This window comes from Ranitomeya imitator, chromosome 5, assembly GCF_032444005.1.
Source record: "Ranitomeya imitator isolate aRanImi1 chromosome 5, aRanImi1.pri, whole genome shotgun sequence".
NCBI lineage: Eukaryota > Metazoa > Chordata > Amphibia > Anura > Dendrobatidae > Ranitomeya > Ranitomeya imitator.
In genome coordinates, this window is record NC_091286.1 from 625590077 (window position 1) to 625611512 (window position 21436).

The 21436-nt window shown below is 46.1% G+C and overlaps 1 protein-coding gene across 1 annotated transcript in view; it reads right to left on the reverse strand.

Moving 5' to 3' along the window:
- Positions 1-21436, reverse strand: part of NOL10 (nucleolar protein 10) — a 50243-nt gene that overhangs the window by 16360 nt on the left and 12447 nt on the right. Inside the window, exons 12-19 of the mRNA XM_069728093.1 lie at positions 20932-20998; positions 19622-19674; positions 4147-4273; positions 2952-3031; positions 2744-2842; positions 1597-1683; positions 1305-1472; positions 596-843 (exon numbers count right to left, since the gene is read on the reverse strand). Coding sequence (XP_069584194.1) covers positions 596-843; positions 1305-1472; positions 1597-1683; positions 2744-2842; positions 2952-3031; positions 4147-4273; positions 19622-19674; positions 20932-20998 — 929 coding nt within the window. The remainder of the gene's footprint in view (positions 1-595; positions 844-1304; positions 1473-1596; positions 1684-2743; positions 2843-2951; positions 3032-4146; positions 4274-19621; positions 19675-20931; positions 20999-21436) is intronic.

A 21436-nucleotide genomic window follows, 5' to 3' on the forward strand; every position in this document is an offset into this window, starting at 1 on the left:
CAACTAGTGATGAGCAAACGTCCTTGGATGAGGTGTTATCTAAGCATGCTCGAGTGCTAATCGAGTGTCTCTGGTAGTGCTCAAAAAATGTTCTGAGCTCCCGCCGCTGCATGTCTCATGGCTGTTGACTTTTTGTTTTTTCTTCAGTATGTAGACATTCATTATGCAAACTAGGGGGCAGGTCAGTGAGGGATCAGTGACCTATCAGCAGTCTGCATTATGAATACCTAGTAAGGGCACCACATGAAGACCCCCACAGGCCGCCCCGGAGCATGGGCATATCATTAACTACAAACTAAAAATAAAGATTACACAACAACCACAAGACGGATTTCATCACCAAAGGTATCATTGTAATCAGTATAACGGCGCTGACCTGACACTGTGTGTAGGTTACTGTGCACAATCCTGCTGACAGGTTCCCTTTAAATGAACCTTTCATATGACTGACGTTAACAGGACAACTTTACTGCATCTCTGCCCAATCTTTTCCAGGAGGAACATGATAAGTGCTCCTCCACACATTGCTTACATCCCCATATAGGAGGCTGGAGCCTGAGGTCGTAGCAGTCCGCCACGTGTCTCATCCACCTACCTAATCATCTTCTGCTTTTTGGCAGCATCCTGGAAGCTCCTGAACTCTTCCCCGGCTTTTATCTCATAGAACTGAGGCTTGGGGGCTGCCTGGCGCTCCTCCATCTCCCTTTCCTGCCTCTTGGATTTTTCCTCTTGGCGTAAGAGTTTGCGCTGTTTCCTGACCTCTTCGACCCATCCCTTTTCATCATCGGAAGACTCGGAGCTCTCTGCATCACTTGGTTTTCCTTCTGCCTCTTCCTCTTCCTCCTGGGGCCAAAATTAGAAGCAAGTGACAATCAGACAAGTGGCTTTCGGGCGTGAATGGTTATATATAACCCTCAGCTGTGTTCTCCAGGGCAGATGCAAACGACACATTACCCGGGAGACAAAAGGAGGCGACACCTGTGTTCTTACCCAGAGACATCCAAGGAGTGATCAAGGTCTTTTTACGCACCCCTTTCTTTCAATGGAGACTAAAAATACATTTTGGGCAAAAAGGAAACAAACAATCTGTATTTCCACAACAGAAAATGTTTTTCTTTTTTAAAGTAATAATTATCACGTTATATAGACTTGGTCAAGATCATCGGATCTTCACTCAGTCAATACACTTGTCTTACGTTGCACATTAGGGACAGGTCCTTAAAAAAAAAAAAAAAAAGCTGAAACTCTCAGATGGCCGCACATCTGGGATCCTAATAAATCTACAACTGTCGCCATTACTGCACCTTCTCCTGCTGCATTTCCATCTCCTTTAACTTCTTCTTTCTCTTCTCGCTGATTTTCGACACCAGCGGGTTCAGCAGCCTGAACTCCTCGCTCCGTTCATCCACCTGGTAGTCGGGATTCTCAAACATGACTTTAAATCGGTCATCAGAGAGAATATTGGGCATTTTCTGTACAGGAAAAGAGAGAAAAAAAAAAAAAAGTCGAGCATGTTTTAAAAAGACAAAGCCTTACAAAAACATAAAAATAAAAGAAAAAAAAACATTCTTTGGCCATGGCTGACACAAATCTTACCTTTTGCTTTTTCTTCTGCAAGACCATCTCTCCATCCTCCTCTTCTAGAAGTTTGAGTGCAAGCGCCTTATTCACTTTGGGCAATTTCTACAATGGAGATGAAAGGTTCATGTTCAATAATCTACATCATCCGTCTGAAGACACATATATATATGTATATATATATATGTGTGTGTGTGTGTGTGTGTGTGTGTGTGTGTGTGTGTATGTATGTATATATATATGTATATATATATATATACATATATATATACATATATCCAAGGAAAAGAAATGGCACATGGTACAATATAGACCCACACAGAGGAGGAGCAGCTCCAAGAACCAAACAGAAATACCAGAAACGTGCGCCACCCACCCATAAAGAGAAACACTTAGCGCTGCACTACTAGGTGGCATCGTAAAGGCCATTATTTCTACAAATGAGATTCACCATCAACCATTATGAACAATGAAGTATCATCTCCAAACTGAACAAATGTCCATTAAAGTGTCACCTACTTATCACACCCTTGCTGGGATGGTAAGGGCTGGGTAAAAGGGAGCAGTGCCACAAAAGTCAGCACTCCATTCATTGGCTATGGGACTGCTGGAGATAATTTCACTGTCCAAGATCCATGTCAGTAATATTTGGCCGCTGGGCGGGAACAGGAAAACCGCCTCTTACCTGTCAGCATCCACAGTTCTACCGTTATTGGCTAGCCTGGCGAGACATCATCGATGCGGCGTGATCCACATGCGACGTTGCGCCATGCCGGCTAGTCAAAGCCGCGGATGTCGTTAGGTAAGAGCAGTTCTTAGGGCTCCCGGCCAGTGGTCATAGACCAAAAGCGCGGCTGATGGTCTGTGTCCTGTGATTCCATTCTCACCAACGCCAACTGATTGAGGAGATTGACGGCACGAGCCACAGAACCCACACAGTGCAGGAGTGGAGAGGCAGCGCTGGGTCTAGGGAACCAAAGTTTTGCGCTGATATTTTAATTTCGGCAGATCTATTACATACATTTCCGCACAGTGTCCTTTGTTCTGCAAACAGATTTAGGGAATTGCTGTGTACGCGCTCTCGAAACGTGGAACGTAAAATTGGGAAGCAGTTTGCCGCAAAACGTCTCCTGGTTACTTGGCTGTATTAGTCGGCATATCTCACCTTAAGCTGGACCCGCTGAGCCCGAGTCTCCTCGATCTTTTGCCTGATCTTCTCCCTCTTGTATTCTTCGTAAGCAAACGGATTCACCATTGCTTTCACCTGATGTCGGGAGACAAACGCTTATAATGCAGAATTGTTTTTTTTTTACTTTTCCAAAAAAGCTATGGAAGCTTCACATGTAAAGAAAAAAATAAATAAATTCAATTACCTTATGGTACAGCCGTATGTCGATAAAATAGCCGTGCATGTAAGCGCGGAGCATGGGCGATCCGATGAGATGAGATAGTCCTGAAAGAGGAAAAGGGCAAAAAGTTAGGATTATGCCAACTCATTAACCCTTTCACTGGCCACGGTCAATGCAATAAGTCACTGCTTACTGCCGCTAGGATATAAGGGCTCCGATCTTAACATTCTAGGTGTGAAACATGGGATGGAGCATTTAAAGTTCGGAGTAGCATAAAACGTTCATGAACAAAAAGATCATCTGCTGAAATTCAACAGGCCATATTCTTCTCTGCCCTGATATGATATGTCCAGGAAATCCAACTCTTCATACACATTAGATGGTCAGCCAATCCCACCAAAATTGGCCCACGGTGAATTAGGGCCGTAATAGAGAATTGGGAAAGGGAAGCCACGAGAGACTGGCATCTCTTCTACCGTATGGTCTCCATACAGGAGCTTTCCTTCAAGTCATCACCCCCTTTACCAAAAAGACTTGCAGCCACAAATGTGATTGCATACTTCAGGTATCATTTCTAAAAGCACACGGCAACTAACATCTTCTAAAATGTCACTCAGACGTCACTTAGTAATTTGGTAGAAAGTGGAGTGTCAAAACTATTTTGCAGTTCCGGATCTGTAAAGGGTTGTCATCCAGAGATACAGAACGAAGGATGCATCTATGAATAGAATAGGTTGATTTATCATACAAGACCCAAGCTGGGTAATCACCTTTAAGGCAGTAAGGTTGAGATGATTTTCCAGAAATGTAACACATCCATTTGTCCCATTGGAGCGTATGGAAATGATAGAGAACATGTCAGTACTGCCCCCCTCTAATCCATAGAAAAGAGCCGCAGCAGGTCTCGTTAAACTTTTGGGTCATGAATGCAATTCCATCATGTACTACTACATCTGCCCTATAACCGTCGCTTTAAAGATCATTTTTATTGGGGATCTCGGGAGCTGACCGCAATCAATCAGCTCTTCTTGCAATGGCCGTCTGAGGAGGACGTGTAGAAAGCAGTATATTTTTGTGGGGATAAAAAAAATTTATGATCTGTGTCATGGCAAGGGAAGAAATTATACTGATATGAGAAAAGCAGATGGAGGCGGGGGGGGCACGTTATTCTTGGAAACAATAGTATGAGCGAAGCAGCTGTATATATAACACTACTCACCGAGGTCATCCAGATCTTTTTTGGTGACAAACTTGTAGTCGTCATAGACTGTGCTTTCTGGGTTCTCTTCCAACTCCTCCGTCAGGTTGTCCAAGAACGAGCACCATCTGGGAGCCGGGCCCAGAGCCTGAAATCACAGACACAGGCTCAATAGAAACATGCTTCTGAACCCAGACACAGCAGACAAACTTACATCGACGTCCCGTCGTCAGCATTGCTGCCCACTGACACAGAAGTCCCTGCCGATTCTGATATCTATCACACATACAAAAGGACCTAAAGACATTTCTTAACATCCAAACTCAGAAAGCTATAAAAAGGGTCTGACCAGTTAAACAAGTCATCACCTATCCACAAAATAAATGACAACTTGATTGGGGATCCAACTGCCGGTATCCGTACTGCTTGGTGGGGATCCAACCGCCGGAACGCGCACTGCTTGATTGGTGGGGGTTCAATCGCCGGGACCCATATTGCTTGATTGGTGGGGATCCAACCACCGGGACCCACACTGCTTGATTGGTGGGGATCCAACCACCTGGACTCACACTGCCTGATTGGTGGGGGTTCAACCGCCGGGACCCATATTGCTTGATTGGTGGGGATCCAACCACCGGAACCCGCACTGCTTGATTGGTGGGGATCCAACCACCGGAACCCGCACTGCTTGATTGGTGGGGATCCAACCACCGGGACCCACACTGCTTGATTGGTGGGGATCCAACCACCGGAACCCGCACTGCTTGATTGGTGGGGATCCAACCACCGGGACCCGCACTGCTTGATTGGTGGGGATCCAACCGCCAGAACCCGCACTGCTTGATTGGTGGGGATCCAACCACCTGGACTCACACTGCCTGATTGGTGGGGGTTCAACCGCCGGGACCCATATTGCTTGATTGGTGGGGATCCAACCACCGGAACCCGCACTGCTTGATTGGTGGGGATCCAACCACCAGAACCCGCACTGCTTGATTGGTGGGGATCCAACCACCGGGACCCACACTGCTTGATTGGTGGGGATCCAACCACCGGAACCCGCACTGCTTGATTGGTAGGGGTTCAACCGCCGGGACCCGCACTGCTTAATTTTTGAGGGTCAAACTGCTGGGACCCACACTAAATCGGTATAAAGGAGAATGTTTATTATCGGTACAAACTGGAGCGGCAGGCCAGACGCCCGGCCGCTGCTCAACCAACTCTCTATAGGGCTGCCAGAAAAAGCAGAGTGCAGCGCTCCACAGCCCCGTGTGCTTGAGCATGTGCACCGCTGTTCCATTCGAACGAGAAAGCATTCGACTGAACTGATGGGTGTAGTTCCCAGAAGTCAGACCCCTACTCATGAACAACGTATACCCTATCCAATGGATAGAAGATGATTTGTTTTCACGAGACACCCCTCTAAGGTTGGCCAAAACCTTCAACTATTTCAGCCATCAATATTGTCTCAGGAGTTATAAAATAGAAACACAAATCATCTGTGGATGGGGATTATGTGACAATGCAAATATGAGGTATACAAATATATTGAAAGATGAGTCAAAGATGAAATCACCACCAAAACGACAATCACCGACTACAATAGCTATTTCCACAGTGAAAATTTTTCGGTTTACAAAACTGAGGATTTTTGATTGTGGGCAGTCATCATGTTGAATTTGGCACACTGATTCAGTGTGGTTGGTGCCGAGTCACAACAACTCTCATGGATGGGTACTGTCCAAATCTAGATCCCTGAACTTAAGTCGGCCATACACATTAGATGACTGTCAGCCGAAGGATGCTCCGGCCGATCATTCAGTCATCAGCCATCTCTGCCCACTTTCCCACGCACAGGGGCGCACTTTCGCCCGAGCTCTTCTGTGCCATGAGCTATCCACCAGCAGATACGTCAGCCGGTGGCTTATTTCAGGCAGAATAATGCGATCAGCCGTCATTGGGAAGAGGCCATCTCCCCAACCACCAGTCATCCAGCACCCCACATACACATTAGACCCATTGATATCGGCGGGTTCGGTGGGCATTAGTTTGGGTATGGGGGCTTCAGTAGCAGGTGATGGGGCTGTGTCTATCTGGCGTTATACACAATAAAGGAAAGTGCAGTGCTCATCCCGGAGGGACGACACGGATGTGAACCAGGTGATGGTTCTGCATACAGCTGACATCAGGATAAGCACACACTCCTCAGGAGTCATGCGGTGTTGGTATGCAGATCTCCTGACGGCACATCACAAGGATTAGCACCCGCAGGTCAGATTATAGCACACTGACTAGGTGGCATCCCAATAGTGGCCACTGCCTCACATGGTGTCCTGCAATCCCTGCATTATCTAGATAATCCAGAATACAGTTAACCTATTGACTACTGGTGCAATCTTTTGCACGCACCTACTTTATAGGGGTTTTCTGGTTTTGAAAAACCCGTTTCTCGGCTAGTGTTTGCTTAAAACTGCTTTACTCACTCGCTCTTTTGATAAGACGGCCTAGTTTATCATCACTTGTGTGACGTCACGCCAGGCCGACAAATCAAAAGCAGAGCCGTTGTTGATCCTGTCAGACGAGGTTGACCTCAGGACTCCCTCAGCGGCCACCGATCATTGACCTATGCACCGATTGGCACCAACTCTTATTTACCAGTAGTGTCTTAGTGCGTTGATCGATACAGATAATAAACCCCTAGCTGTTCTACTTTTGAATTAGATTGAGAAATAGTAATCTATAAACCCTCTCCTGTCTGAGACCTCGATGGGTCTGTCACGATTAGTTGCAATGTATGAGGTACATCAGCCATACTGGCCATGAGACCAAACTCAACGACCAGGGTAGGTTCACGGAGAAAAGTTTTCATGCAATGATGTTGGTGATCACCAGTAACCCACCGATAGTGGCATATGACAGAAATAAACTAAAGACTGTCACAAAAAGACTTATTTAAGGGTATGTGCACCTGAAGATGAATCTGTAATGGCAATACCACACCAAACCGTGCAGATTTTGCTGTTGACCCTACACAGCAGTGTGCAAATAAAAAGAAAAACAAAAATACTAAAAATCACTCCCCGATGCTTCCGACACTGCCTGGATTCCTTCCCTGCCGGTCTCTATATAACCCGTCCTCTCCCCAATACATTTTCTCTCCACAACCCCAGCAGGGGGAACTGTCACGGGAGAAAGGGATGCGGAGTCGGAGTCAGGAGATCTGTTCAGTCTAAACGACTCTGGGTCTAAGGGGGAACGTTTCACCTTGTGGAGGGTCCAAGTCGGCGGTGTGTCTGGTATATAATAGCTGAAGGAAGGAGCATAAATTATGCTTGCACCTTTAACCAGGGCTGTGGAGTCGGAGTCATGGAAATTTTGGAGTCGGAGCCCATTTTGGTGGAGTCAGAGTCTGAGTCTGTGTCATGGAGTCGGAGCCCATTTTGGTGGAATCAGTGTCATGGAAATTGAGGAGTCGGAGGTTTGGCTTACCAACTCCACAGCCCTGACGGGAGGTGACAAAACTTTTTCAACTTTGGGACAAAGTTTTCGGAGGATTTTACTGCAGGTAATTCCCTTGCTTTTAATGGGTGCTCAATGCCCCAAAATGCTAACTCGTGAGTAATCAGACTCATTATTTGTTTAGATAGATGGACACATGCATAGATATACACACTTTCTGTGCTCCCAAAAAACTTAATATGATTGTTGTTTTTAAGCATGGGAACAAAAAAGAAAAGAAAAATAAATTGTAGTTTGGAACTTAAAGGCTGAAATTGAAAAGGTGAACATATTGGGTCTGTCTGAGGCTCCTGTAGAGAGGAATCATAATGAAGGTGTTAATGGCCGTCAGAGTTTTTGTCAGAGGAAGGCAGGTATCAGCAGCAAATGCCGAAAAGGCTCACTATTGAGCGGATGGCAGCGAGGTGAAATCAGGACGTTAGTGATGCTGTGCGGAGAACACGGAGCAATCAGAGCTGGTGGCCCCATGGACGTCCCACAGCGGCAGGATGGGACCACCTGGGTGACTGCATGTGTGGCTATGGCTGAATATTGCATCGTGGGAAGAGATGGTCTTCTAGGAGACAATAGATCCAAAATATGGTAGCGTACTCACGGATCAACAGTATGGAGCCCCAGGGGTTGTGTCTACATCTAAGCTCAGGTATGAACATGTGGCCAGAGTTATGCCTTGAATTTAAAGGCTTTATGAAACATCCCCTATTAGGATAAATGGGAGCCAAAGAAAGGCTCACCGCTCGGTAAGAGCAGCTCCCATCCTGATGAAGATCAGCAGCCCTGGCAGTTCAAGGAGAGATTCATCTGAATTGCAGTTGTACAATACTACATACTATGTGGCAGGGGGGAAAGCTTGGCTGGTTGCAACTTTTTCCCCATTCACTAAAATGGGGATGAGCTGCGATTGAGCCAATGGACAGACATGATGTTATGGAGTGCTGTAGACCTTGTTTTCAAACCCTCAAAGAGGACCCATCACTTGCCATAAGTGTCTTTTTTTAACCTGGTGTAAATGCCGCCATTTTCCTGAATCTGGCATCATTCTTTTCTCCGTTCCTCAGTTATGGTCCTCTCTTCCCAGTACATAAATTTAGTCAATTTAGCCAACTATAGATGTTCCCAATAAAATTCCCATAGAGAAAAATATTGTAGTCTGCACCCCTCTTTTCCCCCCTATAACCAGATTTATATACAGGAAAAAGGGGGTGGCCATAGGTCGGGAACAGAAAAAAAGTTGCAAAATAAACAGCTTTTATTTATACCAAGTAAAAGGGTTTTTTTTTAGTTTAGATTACATATTTATGACAAACGATTGATCCTTTTTAAAAACCAATTCACAGATAAAATTTTAAGAAAATTCATGCTCCCTGGCTGCAGTTTGCTCTTTACCCACCATCCCCATGTCCAGTGGTGAGCCTCTGGCGCCTATGACACAGGCAGCGGCACAGCCAATCAGTGGGCTCCGAGTGTGGCCGTGCCGTCTATCTGGGCAGAGCCGCTGATCTACGTGAAGTCAGCACCAGGGACCTCGCGAGGATGAGTATCGAGCAGTTATATTATTTTCTGAAATGGGACAACCCCTTTAAAAAGTTAGACATCTCCTTAATTGAGCCCTAAAAACACAATACAAAATTCTGCTTTTGCTCATTTTTTTCCCTACAGTTTAAGGAACTGTGAAGTTCCCAATATCTGCGCACCTGGCCGGTGCTGTAATGTAAACCCAGAGGGAATGCTCCGTAATCTTGTGCTAAAAATCACAAAGGGGGCACGGGATCAAAGATAAAAAAGTTAAACAAGGATTCTCTTCCTTTTCGGAGCCAAGAGTTTTGCACTTGAAGGAGAAGTTCCAGTAACAATGAAGCGCCTCATTCATGGCGATAAGGCAATAAAGCAAACACATCGCACACGTCGGGCCTCACTGGAGGAAATCACTAGGATTTCCTGTCGTTGGGTCGGATTTTCTCGTTTCTCTCGCTCTTAGACATGTTTGGACTGGCGGCGGAGGATGCACATGTTTTCCACCCTGCACTAGACACAAGCCGGGTGAAATCTCTAACACATTGACCTACTTCTTCCTGATCCTGCCCATCTGTGTACGGCTCAACCAGAGACAGAAAAAGACAAAGTGCACGTGGGGCGACAGCGAGGGCTCCATCCTTCCCCGAGCAAGACTCATTCACTTTTCTACCACCCTGATCTATGGAGGTCCCCAGTGGACCACCCAATTATGGGTTGTGTACTTTTCAGAAAATAAAGGGGACTAGAAATAAGTCCATTATTCCAAAACACCAAAAATATTGCAATACTACAACGCCACTCCAAAAAGGAGGCCAAGCTGCAAAATCACACCCAACTCATGGACATATGTGATGCCGTTTTCGGAAGGAGCCATGTTTCTTTTAACCTTTGAAATTTCTAATTGGTGACACCAATGGCCACCTTCTCCACAGTAAGATCAGCACAAGTTCAAGTAATCTACGTCCTCGTTCAAGTTAATCGGGGGCAGATTTTTAGTATCGTTCACAGTAGGCTTAAGTTGTCCTCAACGCGAAGGGAAACATGGAGACGATGCATGTTCCTTTTCGTGATTAGTGGGGTGGACCAAAGTCTGGGACCATCGAGGATACCCATAAAGAAGGTCGCCTTGGCTTTTCTTCAGCTCACCTTCTTCCGTAACTCCCACAAAAGTGAACAGAGAGGAGGAAGCTCTGAACTATCTTCATCTCCATTTTCCACTTTTTTCCCCCCAGTTGTGGTCAGAACATCAGGAGAGTCTAAGACCCATGTTCTTGCCAAGCCATTAGGTACGGGTTGCCAGAGGTTGCAAATCTCACGGAGAGTGGTGACCAGGTGACTAAAAACTAGCACCACAAGGAAACTGGAAGCCGTCCAAATGACAAACTACATATCGTTTAGGGGGAAGACTGGGATACGGACTGGTGTCCCTTAAAGAATTCCTATGGAACGACAGAAAAAGAGAAAACTGTGTAAAGTACACAGGCACGCAAAGGTTCAATTCTGATGTGAAGTTTCCCGACGCGCCTTCATGCGTGCCATATGTTAGATAACCGGTTTCTGAAACGTACCGCCCAGTAACAAGACGGCGAGATTTAATGATTTCAAGGAAAATGGCTCAATTCCAGGGAGTGAGAATTTCCAGCATTCCCCTGATACCACTCACGCACTTTGCTGACGTTAGGCAGCTTAAACACAGGACACACAGTATCAGCCGCGCAAGCCTCTTCATGTCACAGCCATAATTATTTCAATGCTAAAGTCAAGTCAAGATTAAAGGTATATCCTGTTGTGAACGTCCTCCACCCCTCCAGCACCACATCCCATAACTAATGGTTTAATGGCTTTTATTTCCCCAAATATTCACAGGCTTCGCACAGTGACCAGAAATAACTGGATCTGTCTGATCTGTGAAGTGCAAGAGCCTCAGGCAGGTGATTTCCAGCTGACAAACAGAAGCAAAATAAAAAATAAAAAGTAAAATGGCCATCTTGTCACAGACAACCTTTTACTACGAGACCAGCTGAGCCACAATGTGAAAATATGGCCTACTGGTTGATCAAACATTGGCCTGTCGACCATGCGTGTCACTCTCATTTTGGAGTATACTGACAGTCATCAGTTGGTTAAAACAACATTTACTGCTAAAATACGATCTTTCTTTACGGTTTAACAGGGCAGAGGTTTTAGAGGTGGAAAAGTAGCCAAGTTTTCATGGACGGCAGATCACACAAGCTGCAGACAGGGAGGAAAGCATCCACAGTGAAGTCGGAGGGTTGAATCTTAGTGGGAAGGACAAAACCAAGAGGAACATTTGAAACTAGTGGTAAGTTTCAACCTGCATTGCAGGATTATCTCAGACAGAAATACAGTTTGTGGTCACAGCTAGTATTTCTGCTTGCCACGTACTAGATCTCAAACCTAAAAGGGTTGTTCACAATAGGTCTTTTAGCAGCTCGCAACTAGCCTCTTAAATTGTAGAAGAGCTGTAATATTAGCAGAACTATAAAGCTCCGCACGAGTTCTGCTGTAACACTGTCAGTTCTTTGTGCTTTCTTCTGGAGTGTGTCTACTGCTATCATTGTATTTAGAAAAAGAGATAACAGAGCATTTGGACAAGCACAATGCTTGGGACAGTGCGAGCCCCGATTAGGAGACCTGCTCTAGGGGCAGCAAATGTTGTGTGCTTGTTATTTTGCTACATTTATAGCAGCTGGTCAGGAGCTGAGAGTAAGGGAGGAGAGTATCTAACTGCTGTAAAGAAATCACTGGGCTGGAGAGAGGTGGCTTGTATGTTAGGAGTTAACCCCTCTCCTCAAATGTAACTACTGCGCACACAGGCTCTGAATAGCCACCAGTGGCCGTACACCATGAAAACCAGCTGTACAATGTGCAAGATTAAAGCTCTCCCAGCAGAAGAATGACATACGATAGAAAAAGCAAGTCAGTTGCAAACTTGCTTATTTCCATGCTGTCTAACTAATCAAAGCAATTTAATAACTTGAGAATACTCATTTAAAGAGTGACTTTTTTTCTACTTTTCTAAAAAGATCTCCAGCATGGAAAATTATGAAAGAGGGGAGCACCTGTTCTGTTTGTGCTCTGAGCAGCAGGAGGATGCCTTTCAGCTGCCCTCCCCTCAACGGCTTGTAACTTTCATCTCCAGGTCTCAAAGATTTACTAATCTTTTATTCATTTATTTTGTATATATATATTTTTTTTAAGCAGCGAAAGTTATGAAACTTTGCAAAATCACTTTATTATGGGAATTTTTCTTCATACATGTAAAAAACCAAGTGGCTTCCAACCCTTGCTTTCCCAAGTCTATTGGCCTGCCTTAATCGCAGAATGTGCTCATTTGGAGTACAGATGATGGCAGTGAAAGCGTCTGCCAAGTACCTGTATCACTATTTCCTCTGGGGAGAAGCTGTAGGAGATTGTTCTGAAAAGCACACCACTCATCAGTGAAATGGTCGGCTCCTGTGTCCTCCTCCGAGTGCTTATCCATACTGTGGGACAGCTGCTGAGCTGATCCATCACCTGTACTCCTAATCAATACATTCTGATATCAGTGCAAATAGATCAGGGAAAAGCAGGGGTTGGGAACACCGTTATTTTATTCTACAGGAATGAAGACAAATCCTATAATACAGTGATTTGCAAACTTTCCATGCTGGACAAAATTCTGAAAAAAACAAAACAAAACACCGCAAAATAAAAACAAGAAAGAGAGGAGGAGTCCTACTCTTCATAGCAGAATCAGAGCAGGAGATCCACCAGTGATCTAGACAGTACATGACATAAAACAGAAGCGAAACTGAACGTTTAAAAAAAAAAAAAAAAAAACAACAACAAAAACATTTAAATTATATTTTTGGGAAATGTGCAATGGGGGTCCCATTTTGACACCTTCAATTTGGATAACTTTTTATTTTAAGAGAAAACAGCCAAACCAAATGTGACAAGAAAAATAAATTTGTGCCAGTGCCGAAAAAAATGTCCCCTTCCTGGCAAAGTGAGGAGGAAGTGGTTAGGAGACAGAACATATGTCTCCATCAGAGCCAGACTGTATAATTGGATGCTGCACTGTAATCCTGGAGCTGAGGAGCTGCATCTATTGGATTTGGCCCGGCACCGTTATTCTGCAGACGCCTCTACACCGCGTGGCTATTTTTTGCAGGGCTTTGTTCTTAATCAGCTCATTTCAGCGGTATAGTAATGAGCAGCACACAAGACATTGCATGTTGTGGCGGTAGGATGTGGGTACGGTGGGCGTTCATTTTCCAACCACAAGACAAAATGACAAATGCTTCAAAGTGCACGAGAGGAGGGAGGTTCCTATACATGTTGTGTGCTTCTCCTATATACAGAGCACGGTGCGCCATACATACGGCTCACTGAATGACCGCTATCTTTACATATGGGGGCAGATTTAATAATACCGTACACTATTTAGACCAGAGTGGCACAGCACCTTCCCTTGTCGTCAATAAAATATTATGAAATAAATGTATAATATATACCGTATTGTGCAGGTTATAAGACAAACCCCAAATTTTGGGGAGGAAAATAGGATTATTATTATTTTCTTTCTTTTAAAAAAAAAAAAAAAAAAAAAAATAGTAATGCTTCTTATAGTCCGCTTTTATTGTAGCTTACCGGGGGTGGTGGAGCGGGGTCCCAGGAGGCAAGGTCGCTGCAGCAGGAAACTGGCAGTGGCAGGAGTGGCGCGATGCTGTAGGTCCCAGGCTGATAGGAGGGGTGCTCGGCGCTGCAGACATTTTGTGAAAGCCCAGAGCTCCCCCGCACTTTCCATTGGTTTTCAATGCGGTGGGACTTTGGGAGATTGGCCACTGGAGGCGTCACATGTGCAGATGGAGATCTCTGATCCCTATATTTGTAGCTTCCTGCAGCAGTGACCCTGGGACCCCACTCCACTGCCATCAGGCAAGCTACATTCGGAATATGTCAATATATTTTAATCTCTCTGTAATCTATCTATCTATAGCTCTATCTCTATTTTTTTTTGGGGGGGGTGGGGAGGGGTAAAAGCAGTCCAGGTGCATTGACACGGCCTGTTCACTTCCAGCCTGATTTGCTCCCATTTCCTGGACAAAAATGCTGGCATTAACTTACCCGTATATACTCGAGTATAAGCCGACCCGAGTATAAGCCGACCCCCCTAATTTTGCCACAAAAAACTGGGAAAACTTATTGACTCGAGTATAAGCCTAGGGTGGAAATGCAGCATTTACCGGTGAATTTCAATAATACAAATAGATCATTATTTCCCCATAGCTGTGCCATATAGTGCTCTGCACCGTTCATTATTTCCCCATAGCTGTGCCCCATATAGTGCTCTGCACCGTTCATTATTTCCCCATAGCTGTGCCTCATATAGTGCTCTGCACCGTTCATTATTGCCCTATAGCTGTGCCATATAGTGCTCTGCACTGTTCATTATTGTCCCATATAGTGCTCTGCACCGTTCATTATTGCCCTATAGCTGTGCCCCATATAGTGCTCTGCACCGTTCATTATTGCTCTATAGCTGTGCCTCATATAGTACTCTGCGCCGTTCATTATTGCCCTATAGCTGTGCCCCATATAGTGCTCTGCGCCGTTCATTATTGCCCTATAGCTGTGCCCCATATAGTGCTCTGTTCCGTTTATTATTGCCCTATAGCTGTGCCCCATATAGTGCTCTGCGCCGTTCATTTCCCTATAGCTGTGCCCCATATAGTGCTCTGCGCCGTTCATTATTTCCCTATAGCTGTGCCCCATATAGTGCTCTGCACCGTTCATTATTGCCCTATAGCTGTGCCCCATATAGTGCTCTGCACCGTTCATTATTGCCCTATAGCTGTGCCCCATATAGTGCTCTGCGCCGTTCATTATTTCCCCATAGCTGTGCCATATAGTGCTCTGCACTGTTCATTATTTCCCCATAGCTGTGCCATATAGTGCTCTGCACTGTTCATTATTGCCCTATAGCTGTGCCCCATATAGTGCTCTGCACCGTTCATTATTGCCCTATAGCTGTGCCCCATATAGTGCTCTGCACCGTTCATTATTGCCCTATAGCTGTGCCCCATATAGTGCTCTGCGCCGTTCATTATTTCCCCATAGCTGTGCCATATAGTGCTCTGCACTGTTCATTATTTCCCCATAGCTGTGCCATATAGTGCTCTGCACCGTTCATTATTGCCCTATAGCTGTGTCCCATATAGTGCTCTGCGCCGTTCATTATTGCCCTATAGCTGTGCCCCATATAGTGCTCTGCACCGTTCATTATTGCCCTATAGCTGTGCCCCATATAGTGCTCTGCACCGTTCATTATTGCCCTATAGCTGTGCCCCATATAGTGCTCTGCGCCGTTCATTATTTCCCCATAGCTGTGCCATATAGTGCTCTGCACTGTTCATTATTTCCCCATAGCTGTGCCATATAGTGCTCTGCACTGTTCATTATTGCCCTATAGCTGTGCCCCATATAGTGCTCTGCACCGTTCATTATTGCCCTATAGCTGTGCCCCATATAGTGCTCTGCACCGTTCATTATTGCCCTATAGCTGTGCCCCATATAGTGCTCTGCACCGTTCATTATTGCCCTATAGCTCTGCCCCATATAGTGCTCTGCACCGTCCATTATTGCCCCATAGAAAGCTCTGCCATTGTCGCTGCTGCTGCAGTAAAAAAAAAAAAAAAAAAAAAACATACTCACCTCTCTTGCTTGCAGCTCCCGGCGTCTCTGCACTGACTGATCAGGCAGAGGGCGCCGCGCACACTATATGCGTCATCGCGCCCTTTGACCTGAACAGTCAGAGCGCAGAGACGCCGGGAAGATGGAGCGGCGCCCGGCGGCTGGAACGTGGACAGGTGACTATGCGATACTTACCTGGTCCTGGCGTCCCGCTCCTTCTCCCGGACAGCTGTCTTCGGTGCCGCAGCTTCTTTCTCTATCAGCGGTCACCGGCACCGCTGATTAGAGAAATGAATAGGCGGCTCCACCCCTATGGGAGGTGGAGCCGCCTATTCATTTCTCTAATGAGCGGTCACACGTGACCGCTGAAAGAGGAAGAACTGCAGCACCGAAGACCGTGGGACGGCAGGGGGAGCGTCAGGACCGCTGGAAGCAGGTAAGGCTACGTTCACATTGGCGTTCCGCCAATGTGCGTCGCTGTTGCGCCGGCGACGCAGCGGCGACGCGCCCCTATGTTTAACATAGGGGACGCGTGCGTTTTTTGGGTGGCGTTTTTCGACACTTGCGTCGTTTTCGACGCTAGCGTTGGACGCAAGAAAATGCAACAAGTTGCATTTTCTGTGCGTCCGATTTTGGTCAAAAAACGACGCACGCGTCAAAAAACGCGCGCGTTTTTGCGTGCGTTTGCGCGCGTTCTTGCATGCGTCGCGCGTTGCGTCGCCGACGCAGGGCGGCGCAACGCTAGTGTGAACGTAGCCTAAGTATGCCTCAGCGCCCTCACCCCCTCACCCGCCGACCCTGCCACCCACCTTGACTCGAGTATAAGCCAAGAGGGGCACTTTCAGCCCAAAAATTTGGGCTGAAAGTCTCGGCTTATACTCGAGTATATACGGTAATACGGTTAATATGGCACTTGGTTGCACATCCTTTGGAATAAATAACTGCAAACAATCTCTTCCTATAACCTCCAACGAGCTTCTTACACCTCTCAGCTGGAATTTTAGATCACTCTTCTTGCTCCAGGTCTCTCATATGTGAAGGCGCCTTCTCCAAAATTTTCATTTCTCTCTACAGGTGTTCAATGAGATTTAGATCCGACCTTGTTGCTGCCACTTCAGAACTCTCCAGACTTCCATCCATTTCTGGGGGCTTCATGAAGTACTATTTGATTGGGGTCATTGTCCTGCAGGAAGACCATGACATAAACCCGGCTTTCTGACACTGGATGCTACATTGAGACTCAAAATCCTTTGGTAATCTTCAGATTTCATGATGATTTGCACACAGTCAAGGCACCCAGTACCGGAGGCAGCAAAACACAACCAAAACATCTTTAAACCTGACTGTAGGTACGGTGTTCTTTTCTTTGTAGGCCTCATTCTCGTTTCGGTAAACAGTAGAATGATGTGCTTTACCAAAAAGCTCTATCTTGGTCTCATCTGTCCACAAAGCACCTTTGCCAGTAGGATTTTGGGTTACGCACATTTTGGCAAACTGCAGTCTAGTTTTTTTTATGTTTCTGTGTCAGCAGTGGGGTCCTCCTGGCTCTCCGGCTGCCATTGCGTTTCATTTCATTCAAATATCGATGGATAGTTTGCGCTGACACTGATGCATACTGAACCTGCAGGACAGGTTGAATTTCCTTGGAACCTGATTGGGACTGCTTATCCACCATTGTTGCAACCTTTCATCAATTTTTCTTCTGCCGTCCAAGTTCAGGGAGATTAGCCACAGTGCCATGGGTTGTAAACTTCTTGATTACGTTGCGCACCGTAGACAAAGGAGCATCAAGATCTCTTTAGATGGACTTTTAACCTTGAGAGCGTTGATATTGTTCAAAAATTTTGGTTCGCATGTCCTCAGACAGTTCTTTTCTCCTCTTTCTGTTCTCCATCCTTAGTTTAGCACACACAATGGAAAGATTGAGTCAACTTTTCCCCTTTTTAAGTAGTTTCCGGTGCGATTTTCAAATTGCCCACATCTGTCACTTGCCACAGGCGAGTTAGAATGAACATCACATGCTCAAAACCAAGTTGATTACCCACAAGTTTGTAAAGGTGCCAACAATTTTGGCAAATTTATGCGTAAAATTATGTCCAATTTACCCTTTTTCTCAGTTCTTCTGCCTTGTTCTAACATACACAAAAGAAAAACCATGTGTAATTGTGATAATTTTCTGGGAGAATTCCTTCATTTTCTGGAAAAATTTCAAGAGTGAAAACACTTTTGGCCGTGACAGTATGTAAAAGTGTGCTTGACTTTCTTGCAGTCTCAGACGATGAATGGAGTGGAGGTCGAGCACACGCACCTCTACTCATACTGAAGACAGGGCACTGTGGAGCCCCATAGACACGGACCAACTTAATCTCGGGATGCCAAAACACAGATCTGAAACTTTCTATCGAAGCTTTTCAGTGGGTAGGTTCCACTCCTGAGTTTGGCTTACAACTATAGTTGCAAAGTACTGAGCAAATATGGACATGTGGCCATAATGTGGGTTCAGTATTCCCAGTAGATCACATTGTGATGGGAAAGTCACACAGACAACACAACTGCACTGAGTGTGTGAAGCTATAAAGGTACGATATCGTTGCTTTTTGTGACGTAGCAACGATATCGTTAACGGAATCGTTATGTGTGACAGCGACCAACGATCAGGCCCCTGCTGGGAGATCGATGGTCGCTGGGGAAAGTCCAGCACTTTATTTTGTCGCTGGATCTCCCCCTGACATCGCTGAATCGGCGTGTGTGACGCCGATTCAGCGATGTCTTCACTGGTAACCAGGGTAAATATCGGGTTAGTAAGCGCAGGGCCGCGCTTAGTAACCCGATATTTACCCTGGTTACCGTTGTAAATGTAAAAAAACAAACACTACATACTTACATTCCGGTGTCTGGTCATGTCCCTCGCCTTCAGCTTCCCGCACTGACTGGTGAGCGCCGGCCAGCCGTAAAGCAAAGCACAGCGGTGACGTCACCGCTGTACTTTACGGCCGGCGCTCAGTCAGTGCGGGAAGCTGAAGGCGAGGGACCTGACCAGACACCGGAATGTAAGTATGTAGTGTTTGTTTTTTTACATTTACAACGGTAACCAGGGTAAACATCGGGTTACTACTCAAAATTCTCAACCGAGACATGCAAAGCATATAGCGTTTCCAGAACAGCGGGGAATAGAGGCGGTCCTGCATGTACAGCTCTTCCGGGCAGCTACGGTGGCTTCAAAAATGATTCACCCCTGTGGCTTTTTTTTTGTTTGCTTGTTTGTTTGTTTTGGCTCCTCACAACCTGGAATTTCAGGGGTTTTTTAGGGTTCATGCCAACAACTATGAATATTTGGTTTTCTTTTTATTGTGAAAACCCAAAAAAAACACTATTTAGTGCAGATGCATCTCACACAAATCGGATTACAAAAATATTTAAACACAGGTTGTAATGTAACAATAGGTAAAAAGCCAAGGGGGTGAATACTTTCGCAATCCACTGTAAGTGGCAGCATGCTCAGATATTTTCTGGGGTCCCGAGTACACAATCTGCCCGGTTATGCTGGGACGAGCAGGTTTCTGTGCATTATTGGGCAGATTTGCCACCCATGACGGATAACTACAGAAGAGGCTGTCATTTTGGCAATGGCGTTTACCAAGCTGCCACAATCCAAGGAACACGGCTTGTACTGAGCCGCCACTAATGGCAGCTGTATGTATTTGGGCCCGATAAAGTGTCCATGTCACACAGCGCCCCACTACACAGAACAGACTGAACCTACCGGGATATAATAGACGTTCATTTTAGGAGCTTCGTTGGCAGTGAAGAGCATTCCTGGGGACACAAAACAAAAGAGCGGGAATAAACGTTATCAGACACCTGGCAGCTGTGCGGGCGCGGAGTCTACGGGCAGCCTGATAGCGGGGTCATGGGAACCTCGGCAGCACACCATCACTATCAGTGCTGGCAGCAGGGAGCCATGACCCACAACATGTACCGACAGTCAGGCCTCAGACACGGAAATGCAACAGCGCCCTCTACTGGACAGGAGGGCAATGGCCACCAGAGAAGGAACATTTCTTTGTGCTATATTTTTCCCATTGGAAGTAGCAGTCCTACAAGTCAAAGTCAATCCTGTAACAAGCCGTGCTACATGACTTAGAATAAGAAGCCAAAACAGACCCTCCATATTCAGACACTGTTTCAGGGCTTTTTCCCCTCATCAGTACAATGCAGGAGATCTGTTCTGTGTAAACTGCTCTGGGTCTAAGGGGGAACGTTTCACCTTGTGGAGGGTCCAAGTCGACGGTGTGGCTGGTATATAATAGCTGAAGGAAGGAGCATAAATTATGCTTGTACCTTTAACCAGGGCTGTGGAGTCGGAGTCATGGAAATTTTGGAGTCGGAGCCCATTTTGGTGGAGTCAGAGTCTGTGTCATGGAGTCGGAGCCAATTTTGCTGGAATCGGTGTCATGGAAATTTTGGAGTCTGAGCCCATTATGGTGGAGTCGGAGCCCATTTTGGTGGAGTCAGAGTCTGTGTCATGGAGTCGGAGCCCATTTTGGTGGAATCGGTGTCATGGAAATTGAGGAGTCTGAACCCATTTTGGTGGAGTTGAAGTCTGAGTCGGTGTCATGGAGTCGGAGCCCATTTTGGTGGAATAGGCATCATGGAAATTTTGGAGTCGGAGCCCATTTTGGTGGAGTCAGAGTCTGTGTCATGGAGTCGGAGCCCATTTTGGTGGAATCGGTGTCATGGAAATTTTGGAGTCTGAGCCCATTTTGGTGGAGTCGGAATCGGTGTCATGGAAATTGAGGAGTCGGAGGTTTGGCCTACTGACTCCACAGCCCTGCCTTTAACGCCAGCATTGCCCAAGTTACCTAGTTCATAATTTCCCTAAAATTAGGGAAGTTCCAATGTAAATCTGACCCAGTTTTTGCAAGGAGCGGACATTGCCCTGCAGTAACATGTACTGGAGGACAGCAGTGAGGGGGCACTGGTGGTAAGGGCTGACGGTGGAGATAGCGGTGGGGCTGGAGGCCGTATTAGGGGGTCACATCTTCTATATACACACATAAAATGGGTTCTCACCTGAATTAGGGTAAAGGCAAACATCGTTGACATCGGCCTCGGGTTCAATAGAGGTAAAAACTTTTCCCTGTGCAGAAAAAAAAAAAAAAAGTAAGAAGGACTCCCTGGTGAGGAGATCCAGGTAGATGATGAGTACGGCCAGAGGGGGCGCCGCCGGCTGTACATTATGGGGCATCTGGAAGCATTCCCAGGCTGTACAATCCTGTTGTGAAATAACTGCAGAAAGGAAAATCCCATTCATTCCTGTAATCCCAGCAAGATCTGCTATAAAAGCGGAGAACGCGCCCCGGAGACGTGCGCTCGTAACTGGTTTACTGCTGCAACCAGCGGAGAAGACTGGAAAGGCTGCCCATATACCGGGAGCGGGCACATACTCCAGATCTGGGCACCACAGAGCGCCAGTTCACCCGGCACAAAGCTTTAACCCCGTCCCAACCAGAACCTTTTTATTCTTCCTGGACAGATGTATGAGGGTTTGTTTTTCGCTTGACGAGTTGTAGCCTTA